At 44.4% G+C, this 26,720-nt stretch overlaps 1 protein-coding gene across 1 annotated transcript; it reads left to right on the plus strand.

Annotated features, from left to right (window-relative positions):
• The first annotated feature begins 290 nt into the window (after positions 1-290).
• On the plus strand, positions 291-25,990 carry CEP57 (centrosomal protein 57). The gene is made up of 11 exons (XM_049778561.1): positions 291-386; positions 5,472-5,628; positions 11,167-11,346; positions 11,640-11,761; positions 13,401-13,517; positions 17,329-17,406; positions 18,488-18,595; positions 18,968-19,045; positions 22,759-22,997; positions 23,818-23,962; positions 25,405-25,990. The coding sequence occupies exons 1-11, from the start codon at positions 339-341 to the stop codon at positions 25,642-25,644; spliced, it is 1,512 nt and encodes a 503-aa protein (XP_049634518.1). The 5' UTR covers positions 291-338; the 3' UTR covers positions 25,645-25,990.
• The last annotated feature ends 730 nt before the right edge of the window (positions 25,991-26,720 follow it).

The following is a 26,720-nucleotide window of genomic DNA, read 5'->3' on the forward strand; positions in this document are numbered from 1 at the left end:
CGGCATATCCGTTAGTTATTTAGGGCTTTTTTCCCTCCCCTTAGAGCGGGCGCAGGCTCCAAAGGCGCGCGGGCTTATGACGTCGACCGGAAAAGGTGTGGCCGCGCGGGCCCATCCCGGCGCTCCGATTGGCCGGGCGGCACGTCCGTTGGCAGGGGGCGGGGCCTCTCTCGGCGGGCTGGCTGCTGGCTGAGCGGGCGCCGCCACGCCGGCTGCAGCCCCTGTCCTTCCATCGGGGCTTCGGCTCGGGCCGGGCGCGTCCCCCGCGGGGCGGCTCTGGGATCCCGTCTGGACGGGGAACGGAGCGTCGAGGCCTCGGCGCGGCGGGCGGCGGGGAGATGGCGGCGGCGGCCGTGTCGGCGTCGGCGTCGGCGTCGGCGCTCTCGGTAAGGGCTCCGGCGGGTCGGACCTTCCCCGGGCGGGTCGCGGGGCAACGGCTGTGTCGGTCCGGGTCGGAGCGCGCCCGGGCCCGGAGAGAGAGCGAGAGCGAGAGAGCGAGCACAGCCTTGGACGCAGAAGCACGCTGCTTGGATCCCGGCCTCCATAGGGGCCCCCGAGCCTGCCGTGGGGGACCCCGAAACAACAGGTTCAGCCCGTCGCTCTTGCCTCTGTCTCCCCCAGCCAGTCGCACGCGGTGCTCGGACCCTCACGGCCCCAGCTCTGCCCAGGCGCCAGGCGCTCGCGTGCCTGCAGAGGGCCGAACTGCCAGAGGGTCCGAGACGCGCTCCCGTCCACCGTCGGGCGAGGAGTCGGCGACGCAGCTGGAAGCGCACCACGGCTTCCCACCTTTCTGGACTCCAGCCCTGGCGACCGTCGGACGCGTCCCCAGGCTGCCCGCCAAGTGCTCCTACCGTCCAGCCGCTCCCCCGCAGCTGCCAAGGAAGAAGCAGAAGTCACGTTTGCCCTGCTACTTCTCTACCTCCGGCGTTCGCTTTTTCCAGATCGGATTTTTACTTCCATTTTGATCTATTTTTCTTGGTTTTTGGTTCACATCCAGCTGTGCTCAGGGTTACCTCCTGGCTCGACCCTCAAATCGCTCCTGGCAGGCTCAAGAGGGGGACCCTGTGGGGTGTCCTATGGGATTCGAACCACCGTCCTTCTGCAGACCAGGCAAACGCCCTCCTCCGTGCTCTCTCTCCAGCTACCAGGAGTTCAGATTTAAGAAACTCCCGTGGAAAGCCATGCCTCCAGCCCCACAGGCCCAGAATGGCTCCACAGTTATTTGTGTTTTTTTTCCAAACATGAGGGCTTGGGGATGTAGCTCAGTGATAGAAGCTTGCATACCGAAGACTTAAGGTTGATTCTGGGTTTTTTGTGTCCCTATGCATTTAAAGGGAATGCCTCCCAGCTCCTTTTTGCATTCTTCCACTTCTTTCATAGTCATCACCACTTCGAGGATCTAATCACAGTTTGTTTGTTTTTGGGCCACACCTGGCATTGATCAGGGGCCACTCCTCGCTCTATGCTCAGAAATCGCTCCTGGCAAGCACTTGGGTGGTACCATGTGGTATGCCGGAAATCTATCCACTAGTCTGTCCTGAGTCGGCTGCTTGCAAGGCAAACGCCCTACTGTGCTCTCTGACCCCTAATCACTGTTTATAGGCCGTGATCTGCAGCGGTTTAAATTTTATGTTTCTGCTTGAGCAAAATGAGGCGCAGAGGTCAGGTCAAGTTATACAAATAAAAACGACTGGGATTCATGTTTTTATATAGGCAACAACATTTGTTATTAGTTTGCAAGCTTTTGCAAAATTTTCTCCAAGATCATCAGCGCTCAGTGCCCTATAGCTCCTTTGGCAAGGTGGAAGTTTGAGCTTTTCTGAAGGAATCTGCAGTGACCCTGCCTTATCTAGCCACTTCATGGGACATCAGAGTTTCTTCAAAAAATACCAACCAAATCGTTTGCCTTTCATGCAGAAGGTCGGTGGTTCGAATCTCAACATCCCATATGGTCCCCCGAGCCTGCCAGGAGCGATTTCTGATCGTGGAGCAAGGAATGACCCCTGAGCGCTGCCAGCTATGATCCAAAAAAAAAAAAAAAAAAAAACCAACCAAGTGGTATATCCAACAGGCTGGAAAAAAACAAGAACTCAGGAATCATCATTGAAACCATAAAATACAGATTTACAGAAATTAAAACAAGCTACCCATCACTATTTTTTTTTTCTTTGCATAATACAGTTTTCACTCAAACTGGTATTGGGGCTGGAGTGCTAGTACAACAGGTAGGATGCTTACCTTGCTCATGGTTGACTCAGGTTCTATCCTGGCCACCTCATATGGTTCCCCAAGCCTGCTAAGCTGTGCTCTGAGTGCAGAGGCAAGAATAAGGAAGCCCTGACCACTCCCAGGTATGGCTCAAAAACAGAAAAAAAGCGTGTGAGTGGGAGAGATAGCCCAAAGGGTTGTTAAGACTTGCATGTGGGAGGCTGCCAGTTGATCTCTGGTACTGTTAATGATACATTAGAGCTCTCTTAACAGTAAATTGAAAAGCAAGTTTTAAAAGATTAATATTCTGTGGTGGTATCTTGGAAGTCATTAACATTTTTCTAAGTCTATTAGACTTAGAAATTTTTCCAAGCTGCCAAAGGTTTCGTAGAGAATTACGGTTAGGATAGCTGCCTTTTTCCGGGGCACATCCGAGGGGACTTGGGTAACCATGTAGTGCCAGAGACTTTGTGTGATCTCTGATGATGAAAGAGTGAACAGTTTCTCAGCATGAAACAATTAAAGCAAAATTTTATTTTGAAAAGTAGAGGAGACAAGTGAAAGAAATGAAGTGCCCAGCTGTGGGATCAGGTGTTTATTTCAGGAAAAGACAGGTGCAGGCAGTGTGAGGCAAGGGAAGCCAGTGCTGTCTTGTTTCACCATTTTTTTTTATAGCTCCCCTTGTCCTATTTTTCTGTTCCCTCCACTTCTCTTTCCCAAGTGGACGGAATGTCTGGAGCCTGAGGTTCTCCCTGTATTTAATGTAGTTCGTGGGTTGTCATGGTAACTATAAACAGACATGGTGTGATGTGCTTGCTTTTGATATGTTAAAGTAGTAAACAATCATAGAAGAGCTAGAGTTCTGTCAGTGGTCAACTGGGACTGGCCTGGTTGCTCGCTGTGGTTGTAAGGAAGGTTGTCAAACTCCAGTGAAGGCTGGGAAGGGAAGGCTGGTGGTAAGGCACACCTCTGGTATGCAGCCCATCTTGTTTATATTCTCACCGGCATTGATAAGGTTCCTTCTTATCCCTGCCACCACAGCTGTTAATTTTTCGTGCCATACCTGTGTGAGATGCTGTGATAAGAAGGAAAATACAATTTTGGAGGCCATAAGGGGCTCTTGAAGTGCTCTGGGGCCCCGGAGATAGAACTCAGAGGGCTGAAGTGCATGTGAGGCATGGTCCCTGAGCACTGCCAAGCAGTATTCCTGAGCCATGATTCGGTTTGACCCCAAAACATCACCCCCCCCAAATGGTTATGAGGCTGTTACAGTAGCTGAGGCATACGTAAGTTTAGAGTAGTGACTAAAGTATTAGCTATGAAATACTAGTGTTTCTGGATATATTTTGGGAAAAAAAAGAAAAGTCCAGCAAGCTTACTGAAGAGACTGATGTAGGCTGTGACCCCCTCCAAAAGTGCTGCAGTGGCAGATTATTGTGATAATCTGGGAAGACGTAGATTGGAGAGTAAACTAGAAGTTTGGTGGATAGAAAGAAATTTGAAGTGCCCACACTAACATTCAAGTGGAGATAACGAGTGGAAAGCTCCCAGGTTCTGCTGACCTGACTCAGCCTGGGCAGTGTTTTGACGGTGTATGGAGCAGCTTTGTTGATGGGCAAATGACTAAGTGGTGAATATAAAGAAGGTGGCTTATGGTGGACTTTTGTGGTGTGGAGAGAGAGTGTGTGAGAGACAGACACAGGTAACATTTCTGCACTAATGAGTAATATTAAATGCTTCTCAAAGTTGTAAGTCAGTTACAGGTTGTCTATATTCATAAATAAATACATGGATAAAGAAATTTTCCTAGTGGCCAGAGAGTGTCCACAGGGCCTAGATGCTTGTCTTTTATGCAGCTGACCTTGGTTTCATCCCAGCACAGCCTGGAGTGATGCCTGAACACAGCTGGTTGTGGCTCTAAAACTTCTTTTTATTCCTTTTGATGGTAGTTGTTAATGAGAAGATATTAATTGCTTTTAGAAAATCTCTAGAGTGTTACTTGTACTCTGAACATGCAGAACACTTCCAAAATGGACAGAATCTCAGTTACGTTAGAATGATATGTATGAAAATAAAGTTTCATATTTCATAAACCTTTATACTTTCTCATTTTTGACCTTCTAACTAAATGTTTTTTTTTGTTTGTTTGTTTGTTTTGTTTGTTTTTTGGGCCATACCCGGTGGTGCTCAGAGGTTACTCCTGGCTGTCTGCTCAGAAATAGCTCCTGGCAGGCACTGGGGACCATATGGGACACCAGGATTCAAACCAGTCACCTTAGGTTCTGGATCCACTGCTGGCAAACACCGCTGTGCTATCTCTCCGGGCCCTGTTAATGTTTTTGTTTGGGGTGGGGAGTGTCACATCTGTCAGCGCTCTGGAGTTATTCCTGGCTTTGCACTCAGAAATTGCTCCTGCCAGGCTCGGCCATACGGAATGCCGGGAATTGAACCAGGGTCTGTCCTTTGTTGGCCGTGTGCAAGGCAAACGCCCTACCGCTGAGCTATTGCTCTGGCCCCAACTGTAAATGTTTTGAGCCAATGTGACCATGCCATATTTTCTTTCTGAATGCCATATGTCATACAAGTAGGAAATATGTATTTGGGGTAGATTAATTGAGTTATTTTGAAGCAGTTTCTAATGTATACATTTTACTCCTGATGTATTTTACAATATGGGCTAAAATGCTGTATAATAAAATTGTGAACATCACATTTAAATATCTGCAGTGTTTATATTTAGTTGTGATTATTGTTTCCTTTTTGATGTATAGTTGTATCTTAAGTCAAATATAAAATGCTTCACAGACCCAAGATGTGGCTCAATGGCAGAATTTTTGTCATAAAGGGTTTCTGATAACACAAAATAAAACCACACACATGAGCCACAGCAATATGAAAGTTTTATTATGTCATAATTCTTTTTTTTTTTTTTTTTTTTTTTTTTTGGTTTTTGGTTTTTGGGTCACACCTGGCGATGCTCAGGGGTTACTCCTTGCTGTCAGCTCAGAAATAGCTCCTGGCAGGCACGGGGGACCATATGGGACACCGGGATTGAACCAACCACCTTTGGTCCTGGATCGGCTGCTTGCAAGGCAAACACCGCTGTGCTATCTCTCCGGGCCGTCATAATAATTCCTAATTATGAACAGTGGAACCTTTCTCTGTTGCCTTTATTAATGAATCAGAAGACAGTCCTTGGAGCCACTTATGTCCTACCCACAGTTTCCTTTTGGAAAGTAATGCTGAATTTCTGTTTTTTTCAGAGCAGTGTTGCTGAGACAGTGAAGTCTGTTGGGAACGTGCTTCACCACTCCCCCTCTTCCTATGTGGGGTACCCACCTGATAAGCCTTTCCTCAACTGTGACCTGCGGCGCTCCCCGAGCAAGCCTACGTTCGCCTACCCTGAGAGCAACAGCCGAGGTAACAGCCAGGCCTTCTGGAAATAGGACCCTTCCCTGGGGGTGCTGGAGGTGGGGTGTGTTGCTCCAGTAAGTCCTCTGGGGATCGGTATCATGCTGGAAGCTGAAGTCCCATAGTGTTCTGGGTCTTGGCACCGTGTTCTAAGGAACAAAAGGAGCTAACTACCGTGGCTCTAGAGACAGTGAATTGGGTAAGGTGCTCCCTTGCACACAGCCCACCTGGGTTCGTTCCCCCAACACCGCATATGGTCTCATGTTAGCCCTTATCCACCAAGCACCACCTGAGTACTGCTGGGTAAAGCCCCTAAACAAAAATTGATGACAGGGGCTAAGGCGATATCACAGCAAGTAAGGTGTTTCCCTTGCACATGGCTGACCCAAGTTTGGTCTTCACCATCCTGTGGTTCCTGAGCCTGCCAGGAGTGATGCCTGAGTACTGCCAGGAGTGGCCCCCGAAACAAAACAAACCCGAAAACCAACAATAGCAAAAAAACCAAACCGATGATGTGATAGGTTTTTATATAAAATAAACACAATTTTACTACTGTAAAATTGTACCAGGTAGAAGCAGATTCTACAGGTAAGTTTCTGAAAGGTGACTAGCATATGAGCTATCAAGACCGTTTTCTTTTTTTGTTTGTTTGTTTGTTTTTTGTTTTTTTTGGGGGGCCACACCCATTTGACGCTCAGGGTTTACTCCTGGTTATGCGCTCAGAAATCACCCCTGGCTTGGGGGGGGGGACCAAATGGGACGCCGGGGATCGAACCGCTGTCTGTTCTACGCTAGCGCTTGCAAGACACCTTACCTCTAGCGCCACCTTCCCGGCCCCAAGACCATTTTCATTTTCAACATTTATTTTATTTTTTAATTTTTTTTTTTTTTTTTTTTTTTTTTTTTTTGTGGTTTTTGGGTCACACCTGGCAGTGCTCAGGGGTTATTCCTGGCTCCAGGCTCAGAAATTGCTCCTGGCAGGCACGGGGCACCATATGGGACGCCGGGATTCGAACCGATGACATCTTGCATGAAAGGCACCCATGCTATCTCTCCGGCCCCTCAACATTTATTTTCTCAGTTTTACATTGCTCTCTCTGATAAGTAGTCTTTTGTGGGATAGATATTCTCTGATGAACTTTCTTTTTTCAGTAGTTTTTTTTATTGTCACTAGCATGTTAGTGGGGAAAACCTTGGTGATGTATCACAACTACATCACCAAGGTTTTCCCCACTAATTCCCCACGATTTCACTGTTTTCCTATTGTAGAATCACCTTAAAAACACACAGTGCCAAGGAAATGTAAACTTTTTCTTTTTATTCTTAGGTTCTCAAAAACTCATTTCGAACTTTTGCAGAGAAATGAACCGGACATAAGGTTTTTATTGCCTTCAACAAAAATGTTAACCAGAATCCTTCCAGTGGCACAATGCTTGTGTCATTTGGACATTTGAAGGCAGTTCTGATGGGCCAAACTTTTTAGCTTTTCACTTGCCACAAAACCTGCAGAAAATGAGGTGGAGATTTACATACTACACACAAATAAATTGGAGGGGCTGGTGCCCATTAGTTTGGGGTTTACTGTCCCAATCATAATTGGTCCCCTGGGAACAGAAATCCTGTTGTGCCTCTTACTACTGGGCCTAGTTAGCTATGGGAAAGCTCAGCCCTGCTGTAACTGGAGGAGGTGGCTTATGTGTGGTAGCAAAAACAATTTATTGCCCATCTGTTCTTTTTGCCCCCCCCCCCCCCCCCGCCATCTGGTCTTCTGCATCTTTGGTGCCCAGTAATTTTTGAGGACCTATTGCATGTATTTTATTTTTATTTTGGTTTTTGGAGTCACTCTTGGCAGCGTTCAGGGTTTACTCCTGGCTCTAGGCTCAGAAATCACTCCTGGCAGGCTCGGGACCATATGGGATGCTGGGATTCGAATCACCTTCCTTCTGCATGTAAGACAAACACCTTACCTCCATGCTATCTCATCAGCCCAGCATGTATTTTATTTTGATAAAAAATTTTCTTTTTTTTTGGTTTTTGGGCCACACCCAGCGGTGCTCAGGGGTTACTCCTGGCTGTCTGCTCAGAAATAGCTCCTGGCAGGCACGGGGGACCCTATGGGACACCGAGATTCGAACCAACCACCTTTGGTCCTGGATCGGCTGCTTGCAAGGCAAACGCCGCTGTGCTATCTCTCCGGGCCCAATAAAAAATTTTCAAATTTAAATATGATATAGAACAAACTTGCTTTTTCTTTTGTATATCTCATTTGTAGTTTAATGGAAGACAACTTGATTCTCATCTGCTTTTGCATTCCATTTGTGATGCTGTTTTAATTAAAGTATATGAGAAAACTTTTGCTTTTAAAGATGAGTTGGGGCTGGAGCGATAGCACAGAGGTAGGGCATTTGCCTTGCACGTAGCTAACCCCGGTCAGATTCCTGTTCAATTCCCGTCATCCCACATGGTCCCCTGAGCCTGCTAGAAGCGACTTCTGAGCACAGAGCCAGGAGTAACCCCTGAGTGCCACTGGGTATGACCCAAAAGCCAAAATAAAAGAAAAAGATTAGTTGGAAACAGTAAATTTTATAGCCTTTCCAACAATTTGTGAGAGTTGTTACTTGCTGCTACACTGAGATTTGGAAAATGGTATAGTTTCTTAAAATGTAGTTTCAGTGTGAAATCTGAAGACCCAAGTGGGTTTTGAAATGCTATTTCTGAGCCTCCAATCTCCTACTTGATTGGATTCACTACAAGTACTCACAGGATTCTGAAGGGGTTAGAATCACAGCTATGGTTTGTTACCGTGAAAGGATCTAGGGAACAGCAAGAGGAAGGACGCACTAGGTGCAACATGGAGAAAACAGGTGCAGGCCCACAACTGTCATGGTGACAGTGAGGTCACGTGCAAACACGGCTGAGTCTCGGGGCAGTAAGGTCTTTGACTTTGCCTCTAAGCCATAATGTTCCTCATAAGGCACCTTGTCTGCACAAAGTTGCCAGGCACACACCAATAGGATTTTGTTGCCCTTAAAATACATACAAACTGGGGCCGGAGCGATAGCACAGTGGTAAGGTGTTTGCCTTGCATGCAGCCAATACTGGATGGTTCGAATCCCGGCACCCCATATGGTCCTAATTCCGGCATAGCATATGGTCCTCCAATCCTGCCAGGAGTAACTTCTGAGCGCAGAACCAGGAGTAACCCCTGTGCGTCGCCAGGTGTGACCTAATAATAATAATAATAATTAAAAAAAAAACATAAAAACTAGCAGTTAGTATCTTGAGGAAGTTCCAGAAGCCAACTTTCCACGGGCTGGGTCCAATTCAGGTCTACTGTGTACGCCTTTTTTCAGAGACTGCTAATACGAAATTCCTTATGCTGCTTGCTTTTTGAATGATTCCTTTCCTCATACATTCTTTTCATATTAATAGACTGACTCAGAACTTGCTAATATTGATGTATTTTTATTATAAAATATATTGCATTGTTACTAATCTCAATATGGCACATTTCATTGTGGCCTCTGCATTTAGACTAGTCTTAACTTCCAATTTGTAACTCATTTTTCAGCTACAAGGTTTTTTTAAAAATGAAAGACATTTTTAACAGTATCTCAGAGACAAGAGAGATGAGGGCTGGTAGGTGCAGCTCATGACATGAAGCTCATCACATAGAGTGATGAGTGCAGTTGGAGAGATGACTACACTGAAAACTATCATAACAATGTGAATGAATGAGGAAAGTAGAAAGCCTGTCTCAAGTATAGGTGTGGGGGGGTGGGGAGGAGGGAGATCTGGGAAATTGGTGGTGGGAATGTTGTACTGGTGAAGGGGGTGTTCTTTACATGACTGTAATCATACAACTATAATCATGTTTGTAATCACGGTGTTTAAATAAAGATAATTATAAAAAATATTTTTTTTAAAATGAAGGTATGTTTATTTTTGTTTGCTTTAGGGCCACCCCCAAAGGTGCCCAGGACTACTACTGGCATGTTGCTTGGATGGTGCTCATGAAACAAGATAGCGCTGGGGGACAAATACAGGCGTGGAGCTTGCAGAACCTGTGCTCCAGCCCATAAGGCCCTCCATCCAGCCTAGTGTGTTGAGTTTAGGGTGTGATGTTGCTGCAGGCTGTAGAGTGCTGTGAGAGTGACTGACTTGGAAAGTTATCTGATCTGCTTTGATCCACACCTGCAGGATCTCTGATAGTTCTGGAGAGGATATCTTCTATTTTTGTTGGGAAAAATTTAGGTGATTTGTTTTAGAATTTTTTTCACTTGAATCTTTTCACTGGCATAAGTAGACTGTTAGGTCATGACTTTTTTTTTTTGGTTTTTGGGCCACACCCGGGGTTGCTCAGGGGTTCCTCCTGGCTGTCTGCTCTGAAATAGCTCCTGGCAGGCACGGGGGACCATATAGGACACGGGGTTCGAACCAACCACCTTTGGTCCTGGATCGACTGCTTGCAAGGCAAACGCCGTTGTGCTATCTCTCTGGGCCCAGGTCATGACCTTTTTTGTTTGTTTTTGTTTATGGGTTACACAGTGCTGCAGTGCTTAGGCCAAATCGCTCCTGGCAGGCACGGGAGACCATACGGGATGCTGGGATTCAAACCACCGTCCATCCGTCCTGGATCAGCTGCTTGCAAGGCAAACGCCCTACTGCTGTGCTATCTTTCCAGGCCAGGTCATGACATTTTTGAGAAATTGGTGGCAAATAAATAACCTAAGTCATGACCCAATTTATCAGACATCAACTAAAAATGATGTTCAGGGGCCAGAGTGATCGTGCAGCAGGGAGGGCATTTGCTTTGCAGGCGGCCAATCTGGGTTTGATCCTGGCATCCCATATGGTCTCTGATGTCTGCCAGGAGTGACCCCTGAGCACAGAGTCAGGAGTAACCCCTGAAGGCTGCTGGATGTGGCCTAGAATGTGTTTACTGGAGGACATGGCTCATTTTCTGTACAGGAGCTTTTCCTTCAAAATCACATGGTCTCTAAGATATTTCTCCCTTATATATAGAAATACAGGTTTCTTTTTTTTTTTGTTTGTTTGTTTGTTTTTTGTTTTTGGGTCATACCCAGCAGCACTCAGGGGTTACTCCTGGCTCCATGATCAGAAATCGCTTCTGGCAGGCTCGGGACCATATGGGATGCCAGGATTCGAACCACCGACCTTAGTAGAGTAACTTGAACTTAATACAGTGGTGCCTGGGATGTGAGAACAATATAAGGGGGGAGAAGGCAAGAGTTCACTCACCTATCTCTAGGGAGAAAGTGTTTTAAGACCTATCACTTGGTCATTTGCAGTGTCCACTGACAACAGCTTATTGAGAAGTTACAAGTGGGCACATTTTTGCCACGTTAATAGGCTTTTCTCTTGAGGGCTCCACTTTAAGTTCAGATAATGTATTATTTCCAGTAGTATGAGCCTCCTTCACTGCTGTACCTACATGTTGGTTTTAGTATCTCTTCAGGTGACTCTTATTTTTCTTTAGTGAGCTTCCTACACATGTCCTAGAGTGTTCGTGTTTATGTTTGGCAGCCATTTTTTCTGCTCTGAAGAATCTTCAAGATAAGATTCGGCGCTTGGAACTGGAAAGGATTCAGGCAGAAGAAAGCGTGAAAACCTTGTCTAGGGAAACCACGGAATACAAGAAAGTCCTTGACGAACAAATACAGGAAAGGGAGAACTCAAAGAATGAGGAATCGAGGCATAATCAAGGTTTGTTTCATTTGACAAACAACACGTTGTAAACGTTGCGCAATATTGTCAAGTTCATCTTAGCTGCTTCCTTGTGTCACGGACACTACAAAGTAGTATTCTACACCATGCAAAATGTTTACGTGCTCTTCATTGGCAAATGCAAGGCAGGGTTGAGTAGCATGTGGAAAGCAAAAGGCCGAGCTTTCAGAAAAGACTTCTGGGATTACTGAAAACTGCCTCAGTTCTGTTAAACACTCATTGTTTTACTATTGGACGACTGAGCTAATCTCCATTTTATTTGTTCCTTTTAGAACTGGCATCTCAGTTACTGGCTGCAGAAAATAAATGTAACCTTTTAGAAAAGCAGTTGGAATATATGCGAAATATGATAAAACATGCTGAAATGGAGAGGACGTCTGTCTTAGAGAAACAGGTACCGGGCACTTCACCAGATTCATATTCAAGGAAGTTACCCAGTAAGGATTAACAGTGATCTCACAATTGTTTCCTTCATCTTCAAGTTAGCCACTGGTGGTGGGATCAGCCGTTCCTTTTCAGTCTCCCAGAAGAGTTTCCTGAAGAAGGGTGTCTTTGGATGCCCTGGCACATGCTGCCACATGGCTGGACTGACTGCCTGCGCATTGGTTTTCAAGTAACTTGCCTTTAGCACAGTCTCCCAGCCCAGGACTGAAATCTGTTGTGCTCATTTGTGGCCTCTGCTTGTTTTCACAGTAGAATGAACTGTCTCCATTTCCTCACTTGTCTTATGCAGATGTTGAGTTCTGTGTTTAAAGCAGAATTAGTTATACTCATAGCTCAATTAAAAATTAGTAATTTTCCTAAGCAGGGACTAAATCAATTATTAATAATTTAAAAGTTATATATGGTAGACATAGGCCTTTGAATTACAGTCCTATTCAGCAAATTTTCAGCAATATTCTTAATAATAATGGTTCCAGTATTGGAAGTAAATATAATTTGTGTCCTCCACTCCATCATGCTGGGGACTAAGTCTTATATATTGTGAAGCATGTCCTTTTCCACTGAACAACATTCCTAGATAATTTGCCAGTTTTTCCCCCAAAGCTGTAACTGTATCCATAAAGTAGATAGAAAACAATAGCTCACACAAAGCTCATGAGAAACTCTTTGCTCTATGTTGCTCACTCATATTTAGATTTTAGTTAGTATGAAAAGTGTTGTAATGGATGTCTACAAAGATGCAGTGCTGATGAGCTCACTTCTGTTGGAAACCAGAGGAACCTAAATTATTAATTAATAATTGGCATTTTTCCATTTTTTAGTTTAGCTTAATGCTTTACCCCCTCAATATTGACAAAGGGAATGAGGTATTTCTAAGGTAATCCTGAAGAAGAATAGGTATTGAAATCTTAATAGTTACCAAAATTAGGAGATTAGGTACACGCAAAACAATAAGTATATGAGTTAAAATTATAATAGTGAGGGCCTGAGAGAGAGCATAGCGGCAGGGCATTTGCTTTGCACACAGCCTATCCAGGACGGATGGATGGTAGTTCGAATACCAGCATCCCAGATGGTCCCCCGTGCCTGCCAGGAATGATTTCTGAGTGCAGAGCCAGGAGTAACCCCCTACTGCCATTGAGTTGACCCAAAAACCAAAAAAAATTATAGTAGTGAGAACAGGGTTCTACTGCCATTTATTGAGGTTCCTGTGGGTCTGTTTTTATAGTTTTTTTTTTCTTTTGTTGTTGTTGTTGTTTTTGGTTTTTGGGTCACACCCGACGGTGCTCAGGGGTTACTCCTGGCTGTCTGCTCAGAAATAGCACCTGGCAGGCACAGGGGACCATATGGGACACCGGGATTTGAACCAACCACCTTTGGTCCTGGATCGGCTGCTTGCAAGGCAAACGCCGCTGTGCTATCTCTCTGGGCCCATATAGTTTTTTTTCTAGAATTCCCCTATCAGCATTTAATAAGTTTGTTCTATGGTAACTTCAAGCAGTACACATTGTATTTTAAGATGCCCTCAGTGTTAATTGCTTACTGTTTTCTTATAAAATTGTCATTCTGTGTTTATTGTTATTTCCCAGGTTTCCCTAGAGAGAGAGCGACAGCATGATCAAACACATGTTCAGAGCCAGCTGGAAAAATTGGATCTTCTTGAGCAGGAGTACAACAAGCTCACCACAATGCAGGTCCTTGCGGAAGTCAGTGAGCATCTTGCTTGGCCATGCATAGTAGTGTCCCTGTTTGTAAAACTGATTCTTGTATACTGGATGTTTCTAGGAAGAAAGGGATCTGGTGGCAAAGAAGGACTTAAGATTTTCAAATGAAGAGGTTGGGGCAGTGGTGCAAGCAGTAGGGCGTTGCCTTATGCACGCTAACCTAGGACAGACCACGGTTCAATCCCCAGCGTCCCATATGGGTCCCCCAAGCCAGGGGTGATATCTGAACACAGCCAGGAGTAAACCCTGAGCGTCACTGAGTGTGGCCCAAAAACCAAAAAAAAATTTTTTTTTCAAATGAACAAATGTCAATTTAGAGACATTTTAAATCTGGATCAACATAAAGTGTTTGTTTATTTTTTTATTTTTTTGTTTTTGGGCCAACACCCATCACTGTTTAGAGATTACTTCTGGCTTTGTGCACAGAAATCACTACTGGCAGGCTCGGGATTGAACCCAGGGCTCAGAAACTGCTCTTGGCAGGCTCGGGTGACCATATGGGATGCCGGGGATCGAACGCAGGGTCAGCTGTGTGCCACTCCAACCCCAGTCTTTTCTTTTGGCACTACACCTGGAGGTGCTCAGGGGTTACTCCTGGCTCTGTGCTCAAAAATCGATCCTGGGGGGCCATCTAGGTGGTGCTAGAGGTAAGGTGTCTGCCTTGCAAGCGCTGTGATTCCCCCAAGCCGGGGGCAATTTCTGAGCGCTTAGCCAGGAGTTACCCCTGAGCATCAAACAGGTGTGGCCAAAAAACCAAAAAAAAAAAAAAATCGAACCTGGGAGTCTTGGGGAACCATGTAGGATGCCAGGATTAGGACCACCGTCCTTCTGCATGCCAGGCAAACGCCTTACCTCCATGCTATCTCTCCAGCCCTATCCCAACCTTTTTTTTTTTTTTTTTTTTGGTTTTTGGGCCACACCCAGTAACGCTCAGGAGTTACTCCTGGCTATGCGCTCAGAAGTTGCTCCTGGCTTGGGGGACCATATGGGACACCAGGGGATCGAACCACGGTCCGTCCAAGGCTAGAGCAGGCAAGGCAGGCACCTTACCTTTAGCACGACTGCCCGGCCCCATATCCCAACCTTTTTAAGGAAGTTTGTTTGAATGATTCCAACCCTGACTTTGATTCTATTTTTGGTCTTTTTGTTTTGTTTTTTTCGGCACACCCGTTTGATGCTCAGAGAGTTGCTTGTGATAAATCTGCTGTGAATCTTTAGGATGATTCTTTGTAAGTTCCCTCTTTGATAGTGTTGCTTTCAGTATCTGTGGTTTTTATCATTGTGACTAGTATGCCTTAGGGTGCTTTTCTCTGGATCTCTTTTAGCTGGTTCTCTTTGGGCATCCCGGATGTGGTTGAATGCACTCTTTACTTCTGGGAATTTGTTGGCAATGATGTCCTTAACTGTTGATTCTTCATGGGGGTTTTCTTCCTGAGTTTCTGGTATCCCAATGATTCTTAAGATATTCCTATTGAATTTATCTGAGTTCATATTGTCTGTTCACTTTCTTTGAGGATTTTTCTAGCCTCTTCTGTTGTATTGCGGTGTTATGCAGCTCACCTTTTTTTTGTGTTTTTTTTTGTTTGTTTGTTTGTTTTTTGTTTGTTTTTTTGGGCCACACTCAGTGACGCTTAGGGGTTATGCTCAGAACTCGCTCCTGGCTTGGGGACCATATGGGACCCTGGGGGATTGAACCCTGGTCCATCCTAGGTCAGTGCATGCAAGGCAAACGCCCTACTATTGCACCACTGCTCTGGCCCCTATGCAGCTCACCACCTTCTGCATTGCTGATTCTGTCCTCAGTGGCTGTTAACTCTACTGGTGAGGCTTTCATTTCACCCACACGCAGTGTCTTTCAGCCCTGATATTTGAAGTTTTCTCATTTCTACTCTTGGATCCTCTTGGGTCTTATGGGCTATCTGTTCTGTTGTTTCTTTTTAGTTCTTTGGACATCTGTAACATTTTTTCTCTAACGTCCTGATAAGAGGGCATTTGCCTTGCATGTGGCAGACCTGGGATGGACCCCGGTTCAATCCCGGCATCCCATATGGTCCCCTGAGCCTGCCAGGAGCAAGTTCTGAACCCAGAGCCAGGAGTAACCCCTGACTGCCGCCGAGACTGGCCCCCAAACAAAAACAAAGCAAAAAAATAAAGTCCTGATCAGAGAAATGTTATGTAGGTTGCAGGTATTAGTTGGGTTTCCAGAACTAGCATCTTTCATCACAAAGGGGTTCTGTATAATTTTCCTGACGTGAACTTTGTTGTATGGTACTGTGTTCAGTGTTGTGACGGTGCAGCTCTTTGTAAGAAATGTGCAGTTGGACCGGCGAGGTGGCGCTAGAGGCAAGGTGTCTGCCTTGCAAGCGCTAGCCAAGGAAGGACCACGGTTCGATCCCCCGGCAATTTCTGAGCACTTAGCCAGGATTAACCTCTGAGCATCAAATGGGTGTGGCCCTAAAAACAAAAAGAAATGTGTGCTGGGGGCCGGGCGGTGGCGCTAAAGGTAAGGTGCCTGCCTTGCCTGCGCTAGCCTTGGACGGACCGCGGTTCGATCCCCCGGTGTCCCATATGGTCCCCCAAGCCAGGAGCAACTTCTGAGCACATAGCCAGGAGTAACCCCTGAGCGTTACCGGGTGTGGCCCAAAAACCAAAAAAAAAAAAAAAAAAAAAGAAATGTGCAGTCGTGGAGCAAAGCGGAGTGCCAGTGCTCTTGCTGGTCTCACACACTCAGCTCAGTTGAAACTTGATTTTCCCCCACAAACTGCCCACAACCAACAGGCAGCTTTGTCTGAGTTAGCATACTGAACTGGAGATTCTATTCCAGCTGGTATTTTGTAATCCAAACTCTGGCCACAGCTTATGACTTTTCTTGCTGGTCTCACACACTCAGCTGAAATCAAACTATTTGAGCATTCTTTTTTTGGTTTTTGGATCACACCCAGCAGCGCTCAGGGGTTACTCCTGGCTCTATACTCAGAAATCACTCCTGGCAGGTTCAGGGGACCATACGGATGCCTGGATTCGAACCACTGTCCTTCTGCATGCAAGGCAAAATGCTCTACCTCCATGCCATCTCTCCAGCCTGTACTCGAGCTTGTTTGTTTGTTTGTTTGTTTGTTTTTGGTTTTTGGGTCACACCCGGCAGCGCTCAGGGGTTCCTCCTGGCTCTATGCTCAGAAATTGCTCCTGGCAGGCTTGGGAGACCATATGGGATGCTGGGATTCGAGCCACCGTCCTTCTGCATGCAAGGCAAATGCCTTACCTCCATGCTATCTCTCCGGCTGCCTTATTTGGGCATTCTTTTTTTTTTTTTTGGTTTTTGGGCCACACCCGGTAACGCTCAGGGGTTACTCCTGGCTATGCGCTCAGAAGTTGCTCCTGGCTTGGGGGACCATATGGGACACCGGGGGATCGAACCGCGGTCCATCCAAGGCTAGCACAGGCAAGGCAGGCACCTTACCTCTAGCGCCACCGCCCGGCCCCTATTTGGGCATTCTTAAGACAGTTTCGATTGGTTTCAGTTGTTTTAGTTTTAGTTTTGGTTGATTTACTTAGGAAGTAATTTGGCACCAGATTCACCGTCTATGCAGCTTGTATATCTTCATACCAAGTTCTGTTCTTTGTCATAGATTTTACCCATAATCTTTTTCAAATACCTCCTGACTACCTTACAAGTTTTAATCTTGAGTCAGAAAGACAAGAAACAACCTCATGCTAAAGTTTGTCATTATATTTAATCTTGTTATATCAGAATCTTGCAAACAGACCTAAGACTCTTCACTTTTAATACTAGAAAAAAATGCAAGAGTTGGAAGCAAAACTCCATGAAGAGGAGAAGGAAAGGAAACGTATGCAAGCTAAGGCAGACCAGGTACGTAGAAATGTAAACTCAGAGTGAAAGGTGTTTGCTCTTCTAACAGGCTAAAACTACTGGAGAGGCCAGAGTGAGAGGACAGCAGGTTAGGGCATTTGCCTTGCATGTGACAAACCTGGGTTCCACCCTTAGCATTCTATATGGTCCCCTAAACCTGCCAGGAGTGATCCCTGAGTGCAGAGTCCTGAGTACTGCAGGCTTTTGTGCAGGTTTTTGTGGACCAAAAACCAAAAAATAAATATGAATTATAACTATTGGAATTTCCAAAGTGATCACTTGATAGGTTGAACATGTCTTATTCACAATAAACCCTTTTCAGCCACATCTGAGTGTGTGTGGACGAGATGACTTTGAGAAATGCCTTAATTGGGGAATGTAGGCATGTGATGAGCGTGTTTTCACTCCTGTCCACCAGGGAGGGGAGAGAGGCTGGGATTTAAGTTCATCTCTAGCCTATGTAACCAGCCCCCAGGTACAGGTGAGAGTGGTGCATGGCCTGTCCCCTTTCCTGGCCCTGACCTGTGCAACTGTTCATTACTTCTATAAGAGTCTGGTGGTCTAGTGAGCGATCACTGTAGCAGAGCAATGCACCTCAGGGGATGATTGGGGACCTTGGATTTATGGCCAGTCTATTTTTTTTTAAAGGAAAGTTAAAATTTTTTTTTTTAATTGGTTGATTGATTGGTTGGTTGGTTGTTGGGCCATACCTATCAGCGTCCAGGGGTTACTCCTGGCTCTGCACTCAGAAGTAGCCCCTGGCAGGCTGGGGGACCATAGGGATGCTGGGAAACCGGGTCTCTCCTGGTTCTGCCACATGCAAGGCAAATGCCCTACCACTGTGCTATCTCTCCTGCCCCCAAAGCTAAAGTTTTAGGGGAAAGGGCAGCCCTTTAAAAATAATTGTTTATAGGTAAACTTGGCATTAAGATAATGGGAAGTGTTGACAGATTGGTTTAAAACTGTTCACAGCTAGTAATTTGTCAGATACTACTAAATACTTATAGTCCCTTAGCAGATCTAAGTTGTAGTCATAACTTGAATTTCTGTAGCTTTATATTTAGGCTCTCATTTTTACTAGTTGCAGACTGGTTTAGAAGCAAATAGACTTATTTTTGAAGATAAGACAGCTCCCAATGTTCCCAGTGCAAGGAGAATTAAAAAAAAGAAGTCCAAGCCACCAGAAAAGGTATGAAAACAAAAATCAAGTCAAAGCTGTGATCATAACTTACATTAAATTTTCCTGACATGTTGGTGAATCTATTTTATTCTTATTTTCCATGGAAAGATGGGAAGTAACAACGAAATTTTTTTTATTGCACAGTAGTTTATTTAAAACTATTTTGGAACTATACAGTTGAATTAATCGTTTTTATCTTAAAATACATTCACAGTTTCTCTGACTGGTGAGGTACCATTGCTCATTGTCTAGTCTCTCCTTGGGTCAAATGTGTACTAAGTATGCATAGGCAAATAATGGAGTAACACGTCAGCTTAAGGTTAATCTTAGATCACTTTTAATGCCGTGTGAGTAAAACGTTTTTCTTTACTTTCTCTTTAGAAAGGGCCCAGGAACTATTTTTCTGCACAGCCACATTACAGATTGTGCTTGGGCGATATGCCATTTGTAGCTGGAAAGGTGAGTCTCTCACACAGGGTTTTGGGTAAGACATGACTGTAGAGGAAGTTTTCATGGACTAGGGAGTATTGGAGGAGGAGGACATTTATTCTTTATTTTATTGTATTGAAATCCTTTTGATTTACAAAGTCCTTCATAGTTGAATTTCAGATATACAGTGAGTCAGGGCCTTTCCCACTACCATTATTAACCTCCCTCCTCCAGTGAAGCCAGAGTGCATCCTGTAACCACTACCCTTTGTCCGCTGGTTTGCCAGTCTAGCAGGCCCATTTAAGTTTAGATTGTTAAAGTTTAGGTCTCTTGATTTTATTGTCGTCGTCTTTGGCTGGGATATTTAGTTCTGTCCTTATTTTTTCTCCATCAATGCATCTGAGACCACCTGGTCCTGGCCCCCAGCCTTTCTTTTTTCCTTCTTAGTTTTATAGAAAAATGTAGAAATATGTGGTAAAACAAAGTAATCTGTGTTCCAAGGTTCTATGAAAAGGATGGGAGCCCCTATTTAAAAATAAGAAATTTAAAATCAAAGAACACAAAAGAAAAAAAGGGTGTGTGTGGCATTTTTTTTTCCTTAGGTACAGCAAAAGTTGGGAAAAACCTTTGGTCTAAGAATGGAGAACCTACCCATGAAGCATTCCGCCATAAGATCAATTGGAGGCTCTGGGCCTACTAAGTTGTCTAACCCCAAAGTCTTTCTTTTTGGTCCCAGTAAAAGTTCTTCTCTACTACAGTTGCCACAGGTTTCTGTAGTTAGAGATCCTGGTTTTTGCACAGATTCTATGTCCAAGTCAGGGTGTCACGGAGTGCCTTGGTTCTGTCTACTGTTAGATGACAGTCAGAGAACTCTGCCATGAAAGCAAGTTGTTGCTGTTTCCCAGTCATCGGGATGTCATATGAACCCACTCTGGAGCAAGTCAATGCCAGAGCAGGAGGAGGACATTTTAATGCAGAAAAACTATATATGGGAGCGAAGTTAAGAAATGAATCAAACTGGGGCCGGAGCGGTGGTGCATTGGTAGGGCATTTGCCTTGCATATGGTTGACTAGCATGGACTGCGGTTCAGTCCCTGGCGTCCCATATGGTCCCCCGAGTCAGTAGCGATTTCTGAGCGCATAGCCAGGAGTAACTCCAGTGTTGCTGGGTGTGGCCCAAATCCCTGTTCTCCCCCCCCCTCCAACAGAACTAAACAAGAGACTGGTGTTAAGGACGGCTACACACAGTGGGCAAGAAAACGGTCTGTACCATCAGCCCTTTAGATTCTATTTGGAACCATGAGCAAAATGGCATCTATTTGTCCTCAGAGACAATATATTCTCTAAGAAGTGACATGTAACAATCTTCTGTGTAGAGATGTTAATTCTGTCAAATAAGTACCGATTTCTTTTTTTTTTTTCCCCCTTTGGTTTTTGAGTCACACCCGGCAGTGCTCAGGGGTTCCTCCTGGCTCTGTGCTCAGAAATCACTCCTGGCAGGCTCGGGACCATATGGGATGCCGGGATTCGAACCTCCGACCTTCTGCATGCAAGGCAAACACCTTACCTCCATGCTATCTCTCTGGCCCCATAAGTACTGATTTCTAAGGAGGAATACTTAACACTATCTTAGTTTATAATACTTTCTGTATTTTGCTTTTTTTTAATATAATATTTCCTTGAATATCCAATGAGATTGAGAGCTTAGGAGTAAATTATAGTTTTATTTTAACCTCACAGTAGGTCTGCCATAAAAGCTTGAGGCCCGAGTCATTTGTTTGCTAGCACTGCTGCCATCTTTACAACTTTTGTGAAGCTGAATAAAAGATGCTCTCTGATAGCCCACATTTAATTTTTTGTTTTTGTATCACACCTGGCAGGGGTTACTCATGGCTCTGTGCTCAGAAATCACCCCTGGCAGGCATGGGGTGCCGGAATTCGAACCACCATTCTTCTGCACGAAAGGCACGAAAGGCAAACGCCTTATCTTCATGCTATCTCTCCGGCCCCACATTTAATTTCTTTTTTTTTTTTTTTTTTTTTTTTTTACATTTTTTTTAACATTAATTTCTTGATGGATTGTTGGCACATCTTTGCCCATGTTACTTCCTGGTCTCTTCTCCCAACCTCACTTCCTTTGCTTCACTATAGAATCATGGCCCGAAAACTGGTCCTCTTTTGTTTTGGGGCTACACTTGGCAATGCTCAGCGGTTACTGCTGACTCTGCACTCAAGAATCACTTCTGGAGAAGCTTGAGGGACCTTATGGGTTGTTGCTCAGGATTGAACTCAGGTTGACTGCAGAGGAGGCACGCACATGCCTTACCCACTGAACTCTTCCCTCCAGCCTCGAAAACTGGTTCTTAAGGCCTCACCACCTGTATCGGAATCCCTGCCCTTCCCTTCTCTTTGTTTTGTTGTTGTTTTTTGGGTCACACCTGGCAGCACTCAGGGTTTCTTCCTGGCTCTACGCTCAGAAATAGCTCCTGGCAGGCTCGGGACTGTATGGGATGCCGGGATTCGAACCACTGACCTTCTGCATGAAAGGCAAACGCCTTACCTCCATGCTATCTCTCTGGCCCCCCCTTCTCTTTGTTGTACAAACTTGTGGTTGTACTTGTGTGGTACTCCCATGTGGTTGGGCACCCACCCTGTGCTGCACTATCTAGATGCACTGCTTACATGCATGCTCTCACTGAAATCACTTACCAGTTTTCGGGGTTTGTGGGGTGGGTTGCTGAGGATTTTCTAGGCAGAGAATCTTATAATTTGTAAGTTAGAGATGGGCGTGTTCTTCATTTTCAATATTCCTGCCTTTTATTTTCTTTGTTGCCTTTCTGCTGGGCTGGGATTTCTATTATGTTAAGTACAGTACCAGCTGTAAGATCACCAGCATGAGGTAGAGCACCCTTTTTGTGCTGAATTTAACTATTTTATACCTTAAGGAATTTAGGATTTTTTTATCAGATGCTTTTCTTTATCAACAGATGTAGTTAGTCCTTTGAGACACCTGAATTCTCAGGTTTGCTTGTTTGTTTTTAAATCGATATGGCCAATGATTTGATACTTCTTTACTAGATAATGTGGGATTTAGCTTGCTACCATGATACAAATAAAGAAAATCACCTGTGTGGCCTAGCACAGTGGCTATCACACCTAAATGAGAGCAGTCAACTAACAGACTTAAAAGTACTCATTTCTCAACTCTGACCCTACAGGAATAGAGTTTGGGGCATGACTGTATTTGTTAGATGCTGTCTTGGTAGTACTCATGGACCCAGGTTACCCCACCTGTCTAAAGAGAATTAGCACACAACAAAAAGTTGAGAAGTTGATGTGGTTTTCCTGCTTGTTAATAAACCTGTACTTAGTGCTTCCTTTTGTACTAGAAACAAGTGCAGACACACAGAGAATTATTATGGTAAGTGCTGTAGTAACCTTATAGTTAATTGTAACTAATTGGAAGTTTTAAGGATTTCTTTAAAAGTTGTATATTTGAACTGGGTTCAAAGAATAGTATAAAAATTACCCCACAAAAGAAATGGCATGTGCAAATATGGGCTATACAAATTAACCAAGAGAGGCTCGGTAGACAAGAGATGGTTCAGAGGTTGGCTGCAGGGAACTGGGTCATTTATTGGTCAGCTCCTATCACGGGCTTTTCTGGAAGGGGCAAGAGTCATTGATTCCCAGACTAGTCACAAAGAAGTTCTGCCTGTGCATTTTTCCATCCTTTCTCTTAGTCCACCAGTCCGAGTCATGCTGTGGTAGCCAACGTTCAACATGTCTTGCATCTCATGAAGCAGCACAGTAAAGTCTTATGCAACGAGCGGGTAGTCAGCAGTATTCCTCTAGCCAAGCAGACTTCCCTGCGAAGTGTCCGGAGTAAGAAGTCGGACTCTGCAACATCCTGCAGCAGCATCAGTGAAGAGCTGTCTGAGGTCCTACAGACCCTGCAGGATGAGTTCGGGCAGATGAGCTGGTGAGTTGCCATGGTTCGTAGTTACGCTTCCCTCTCAGACAGTTGGCTTGTGGTTGGCGTTGATCCTAGATTGGCTCAGATGCTTGAAGGCATGCTCTAGATAGACCTACTGCTAAGCATGTTATTTGGACTTTACCAAACTACAGCTGATTGGCTTTAGTTTTTCCCGTTTCTAATACTGTTGAATGCTTTAAGGCCAACATTTACATTAACAGCATTTACACCCAAAGTGGGCAGTACCCTACTGTAGAAGGTGCTAGCATGATGGAGATGGGGTGATTGTAGTCTTGGGTACAGTGGGCGGCTGGGTGGGCTGGGGGACTTTGAGTGATTGACCCCACTCCCTCACAAGGGACCACTAGACCAAATAAGGTTGGGAACTTCATTTCAGTTTTATTTTCTTGTTTGAAAGTTTGGTAAGACCTTGAGGTTAGCTTAACCAACTTTGTTAGTGTTGGAAGAATAACAATTAAACTTTGCTTTTTGTATTGTGAGTCATTGAAATGATGAATGAGTGTTTTCTGCCTTTCCTTATCTTCCAAACCATTACTGAAGGCTCAGAAATAGCTGCTGTTAGAACAAATAAAAGCTTTGATGAACATAGCGGTGGTAACAGCAATGTTTGGGCGCCACCAGCAATGCTCAGAAGCTGTCCTGTCGATGAGCTCAGGCCTTGCACGTCTGCCCATATGGTCCCTTCCTGGAGCCCTCTGTCTGGCCCCTGAGTCACTGTCTTTAAGTACAAAGCAGCAAAGCAGTGGGCCTGTATTTAGTGAAATGAGATGGGCCTAATCAAACCTTCCTTTTGCTATGTCCATAGTGATCACCAGCAGCTTTCCAAACTTATCCAAGAGTCACCGACTGTTGAACTGAAAGACAACTTGGAGTGTGAATTAGAAGCATTAGTGGGAAGGATGGAAGCAAAAGCGACTCAAATAACTAAAGTCCGCAAATACCAGGCACAGGTAAGTTAATTTTTCTTTACTCTTCTTGTTTTTGTTTCTTGTGCCACACCCGACTGTGCTCGGGGTTATTCCTGGCCCTGCATGCAGAAGCCTCTTCTGGCAGGCTTGGGAGACCATTTGAGAACCTGGGGATCCAACCCGGATCTGCCAGGTCGGCAGCATGCAAGGCAAACACCTCCCACTGTGCCATTGCTCCGGCCCCTTTCTGTACTCTTTTTTTTTTTAAAAACAACGTAGAAACAAGATGTCATGGCAGGAAGTGTGCACTGGTGACGGCTGTTGTACGAACTACTTTATCAGTAAGGAAAAGAATCTGTAGTATGAACAACCTTTTAACAAGTGTTGAAAACAAAAACGAAATATCAAAGTTAAGGAACCAAAGTGGATTTTATTTTTTCCTGGTTTTTGGGTTGCACCCAGTGGTGTTCAGGGGTTTCTCTGGCTCTACACTCAGGAATCACTCTGGGATGCCAGATTAGAACCCTGGTGAGTTGCACGTAAGATGTAAAGCCAGTTCCCTCCTTGCTGTACTATCTCTCTAGCCCTGGTTTTCTTTTTGTGTTGCTTTCTTTTTGCCTTGGGCCACACCCTGCCTGGCAGGCTTGGAGGACCAAATGGGATGCTAGGAATCAAACCCAGGTCTGTCAACTGCCCTACCTGCTATACTATTGCGCTGGCCCATTTTTTTTTTTTTAAATGTAGGCCAAGATACTGACTTGTAAGAACTGGTTAGATGGGCTAGCAAAGAATTTTATTTCTGGGGCCGGGTGGTGGCGCTAAAGGTAAGGTGCCTGCCTTGCCTGCGCTAGCCTTGGGTGAACCGCAGTTCGATCCCCCGGTGTCCCATATGGTCCCCCCAGCCAGGAGTAACCCTTGAGTGTTAACGGGTGTGGCCCAAAAACCAAAAAAAAAAAAGAATTTTATTTCTTACATCTTTATTAATTGAAGAGATCTTTTAGATACTGAACATATTTATCTGATTTTTTTTGTTTTTGTTTTTGTTTCGGACCATAACCAGTGATGCTCAGGGGTTACTTGTGGCCATGCGATCAGAAATCGCTCCTGGCTTGGGGGACCATATGGGATGCGCAGGCAAGGCAGACCTGCCTTACCACTTGTACTATTGCTCCAGCCCCAATACTGAACATATTTATCTGATTTTTTTTTAAACTTCCATGATGCATGTGAGTTTTATTTTTATCCAAGTGTTACACCTAAAAAGCATTTCTAAAATATGGACTGTTTTCTTGGCTTGTCATACCATGTGTCTAAAACAGTGCATGCTCAGAGTCTCATGATAGATTTTACTGGGGTCTTGAAAAACATAAACCCCCAATATACTGTTTCTGTTTTACTATTAAAAGTTAGATATACTCATTGGCAGAGAGAATGTTTTCATTAATTTCTTTTTTCCCTTTCCCTGCCTTGGTCATTGGCTCTAGTTTGAGAAACAGAAGACAGAGAAGCCAAAGAAGGACTTAAGAACCACCAGGAAATCTCTCGAGGAAGAAGGAAGCAGCAGTCGCTGGTCTGGAAACTCAAACTCTGGGACCACAACTAACAAGAGGGATCTCACCAAAGCAAGACCTGGGGAAAAGAGCAGGAAAAACCTTCAGTTACTGAAAGAAATGCAAACCATTCAGAATTCCTTACAAAGCAATAGTTTGTGTTGGGATTACTAACTGGTACCGGGTCATAAATTTTATCCAGAATAATCTGTACCTCATCCGTCAGACGTGGCCAGTTTCCTTTCCAGTCTCCCCTTCTGTTGTGTTGGAATCACTCTGCAGGCAGGTGCTTGGGCCAAGCTTACTCCCACACTCAGTTTGCATCGCCATGTGATTGACCGATGAGAACCAGGCAGTCTGCAGGCCAGAAGCCCCCAACTCTTGATTAAGTTTCAGGTGAACCTGTTTTTCCTCTATTTTGCACTTTGTAACAAATTAATTTTTTTTTATTTGTGGATGTGATTTTTTTATACAGTAGTTCTTTATACATCTGAATAAAATTAGGTTTAAATGATCAAAACCTGAGGCTGTATCGTAGGCGTTTGCTCAACAAGTCTCGTTTTCTAATAGTGCCCTGGCGAGAATCCCCCGGTTCTCTTTCCCAGCTCAACCATTATTACATGGACTTGGTTTCAGTTGCTGGTGGTTTTCTGTATTTAAATATTTATATGTATTTAAGAGAATTGTTTTGCTTTTTGACATTTCAAATATTCATCAGTATTAGAGACACCTATACCGATTTTAATGTTAAAATGTTTAGAACTACCTAATCATGTAAGCCAGTTAACTGGAAGTTATAGAAAGCATTTTGCTAAGTATAAATTAATTTTATGAAGTGAATGAACTTAGAATGAAGAAGTGGGATTGTAAAACACACATTTGATATTTTTGAAATCTGTAATCACACTATTTTCAGGTCAAGCCATTGTTTTTAATCCTGAACCTTAGAAGAACCTCTGGTATTTACTTTTATTGATATGAGTGCTTTTATCTGTGCTTTTGTCATTATGTGTCAAAACTTTGACTAGATCGACGTCAAATTTTTATGTGCCACCTTAAGTCAATAAAGGAGTTTTTGTAAGGTACCACTCACTTTTCCTTAGCCTGTTGTAACCTAAAAATAAATGCATTTATAAATAGCACGTTAAGATTATGATGAATAGAACATTTTGTACTTAGTACATAATTTACCTGTTTGTGTTTGTTTTGCTTATAAAAGAACCAAGTCTAGGGGCCGGTGAGGTGGCGCT

Source organism: Suncus etruscus, chromosome 8 (assembly GCF_024139225.1).
Source record: "Suncus etruscus isolate mSunEtr1 chromosome 8, mSunEtr1.pri.cur, whole genome shotgun sequence".
NCBI classification, from domain to species: domain Eukaryota; kingdom Metazoa; phylum Chordata; class Mammalia; order Eulipotyphla; family Soricidae; genus Suncus; species Suncus etruscus.

Coding starts and splice junctions, on each gene's coding strand:
- CEP57 (XM_049778561.1), top strand. CDS start 339: ATGGCGGCGGCGGCCGTGTCGGCGTCGGCGTCGGCGTCGGCGCTCTCG. Junction 11,762..13,400: donor CGTCTGTCTTAGAGAAACAG/GTACCGGGCACT, acceptor GTTATTTCCCAG/GTTTCCCTAGAGAGAGAGCG. Junction 23,963..25,404: donor TCCGCAAATACCAGGCACAG/GTAAGTTAATTT, acceptor CATTGGCTCTAG/TTTGAGAAACAGAAGACAGA.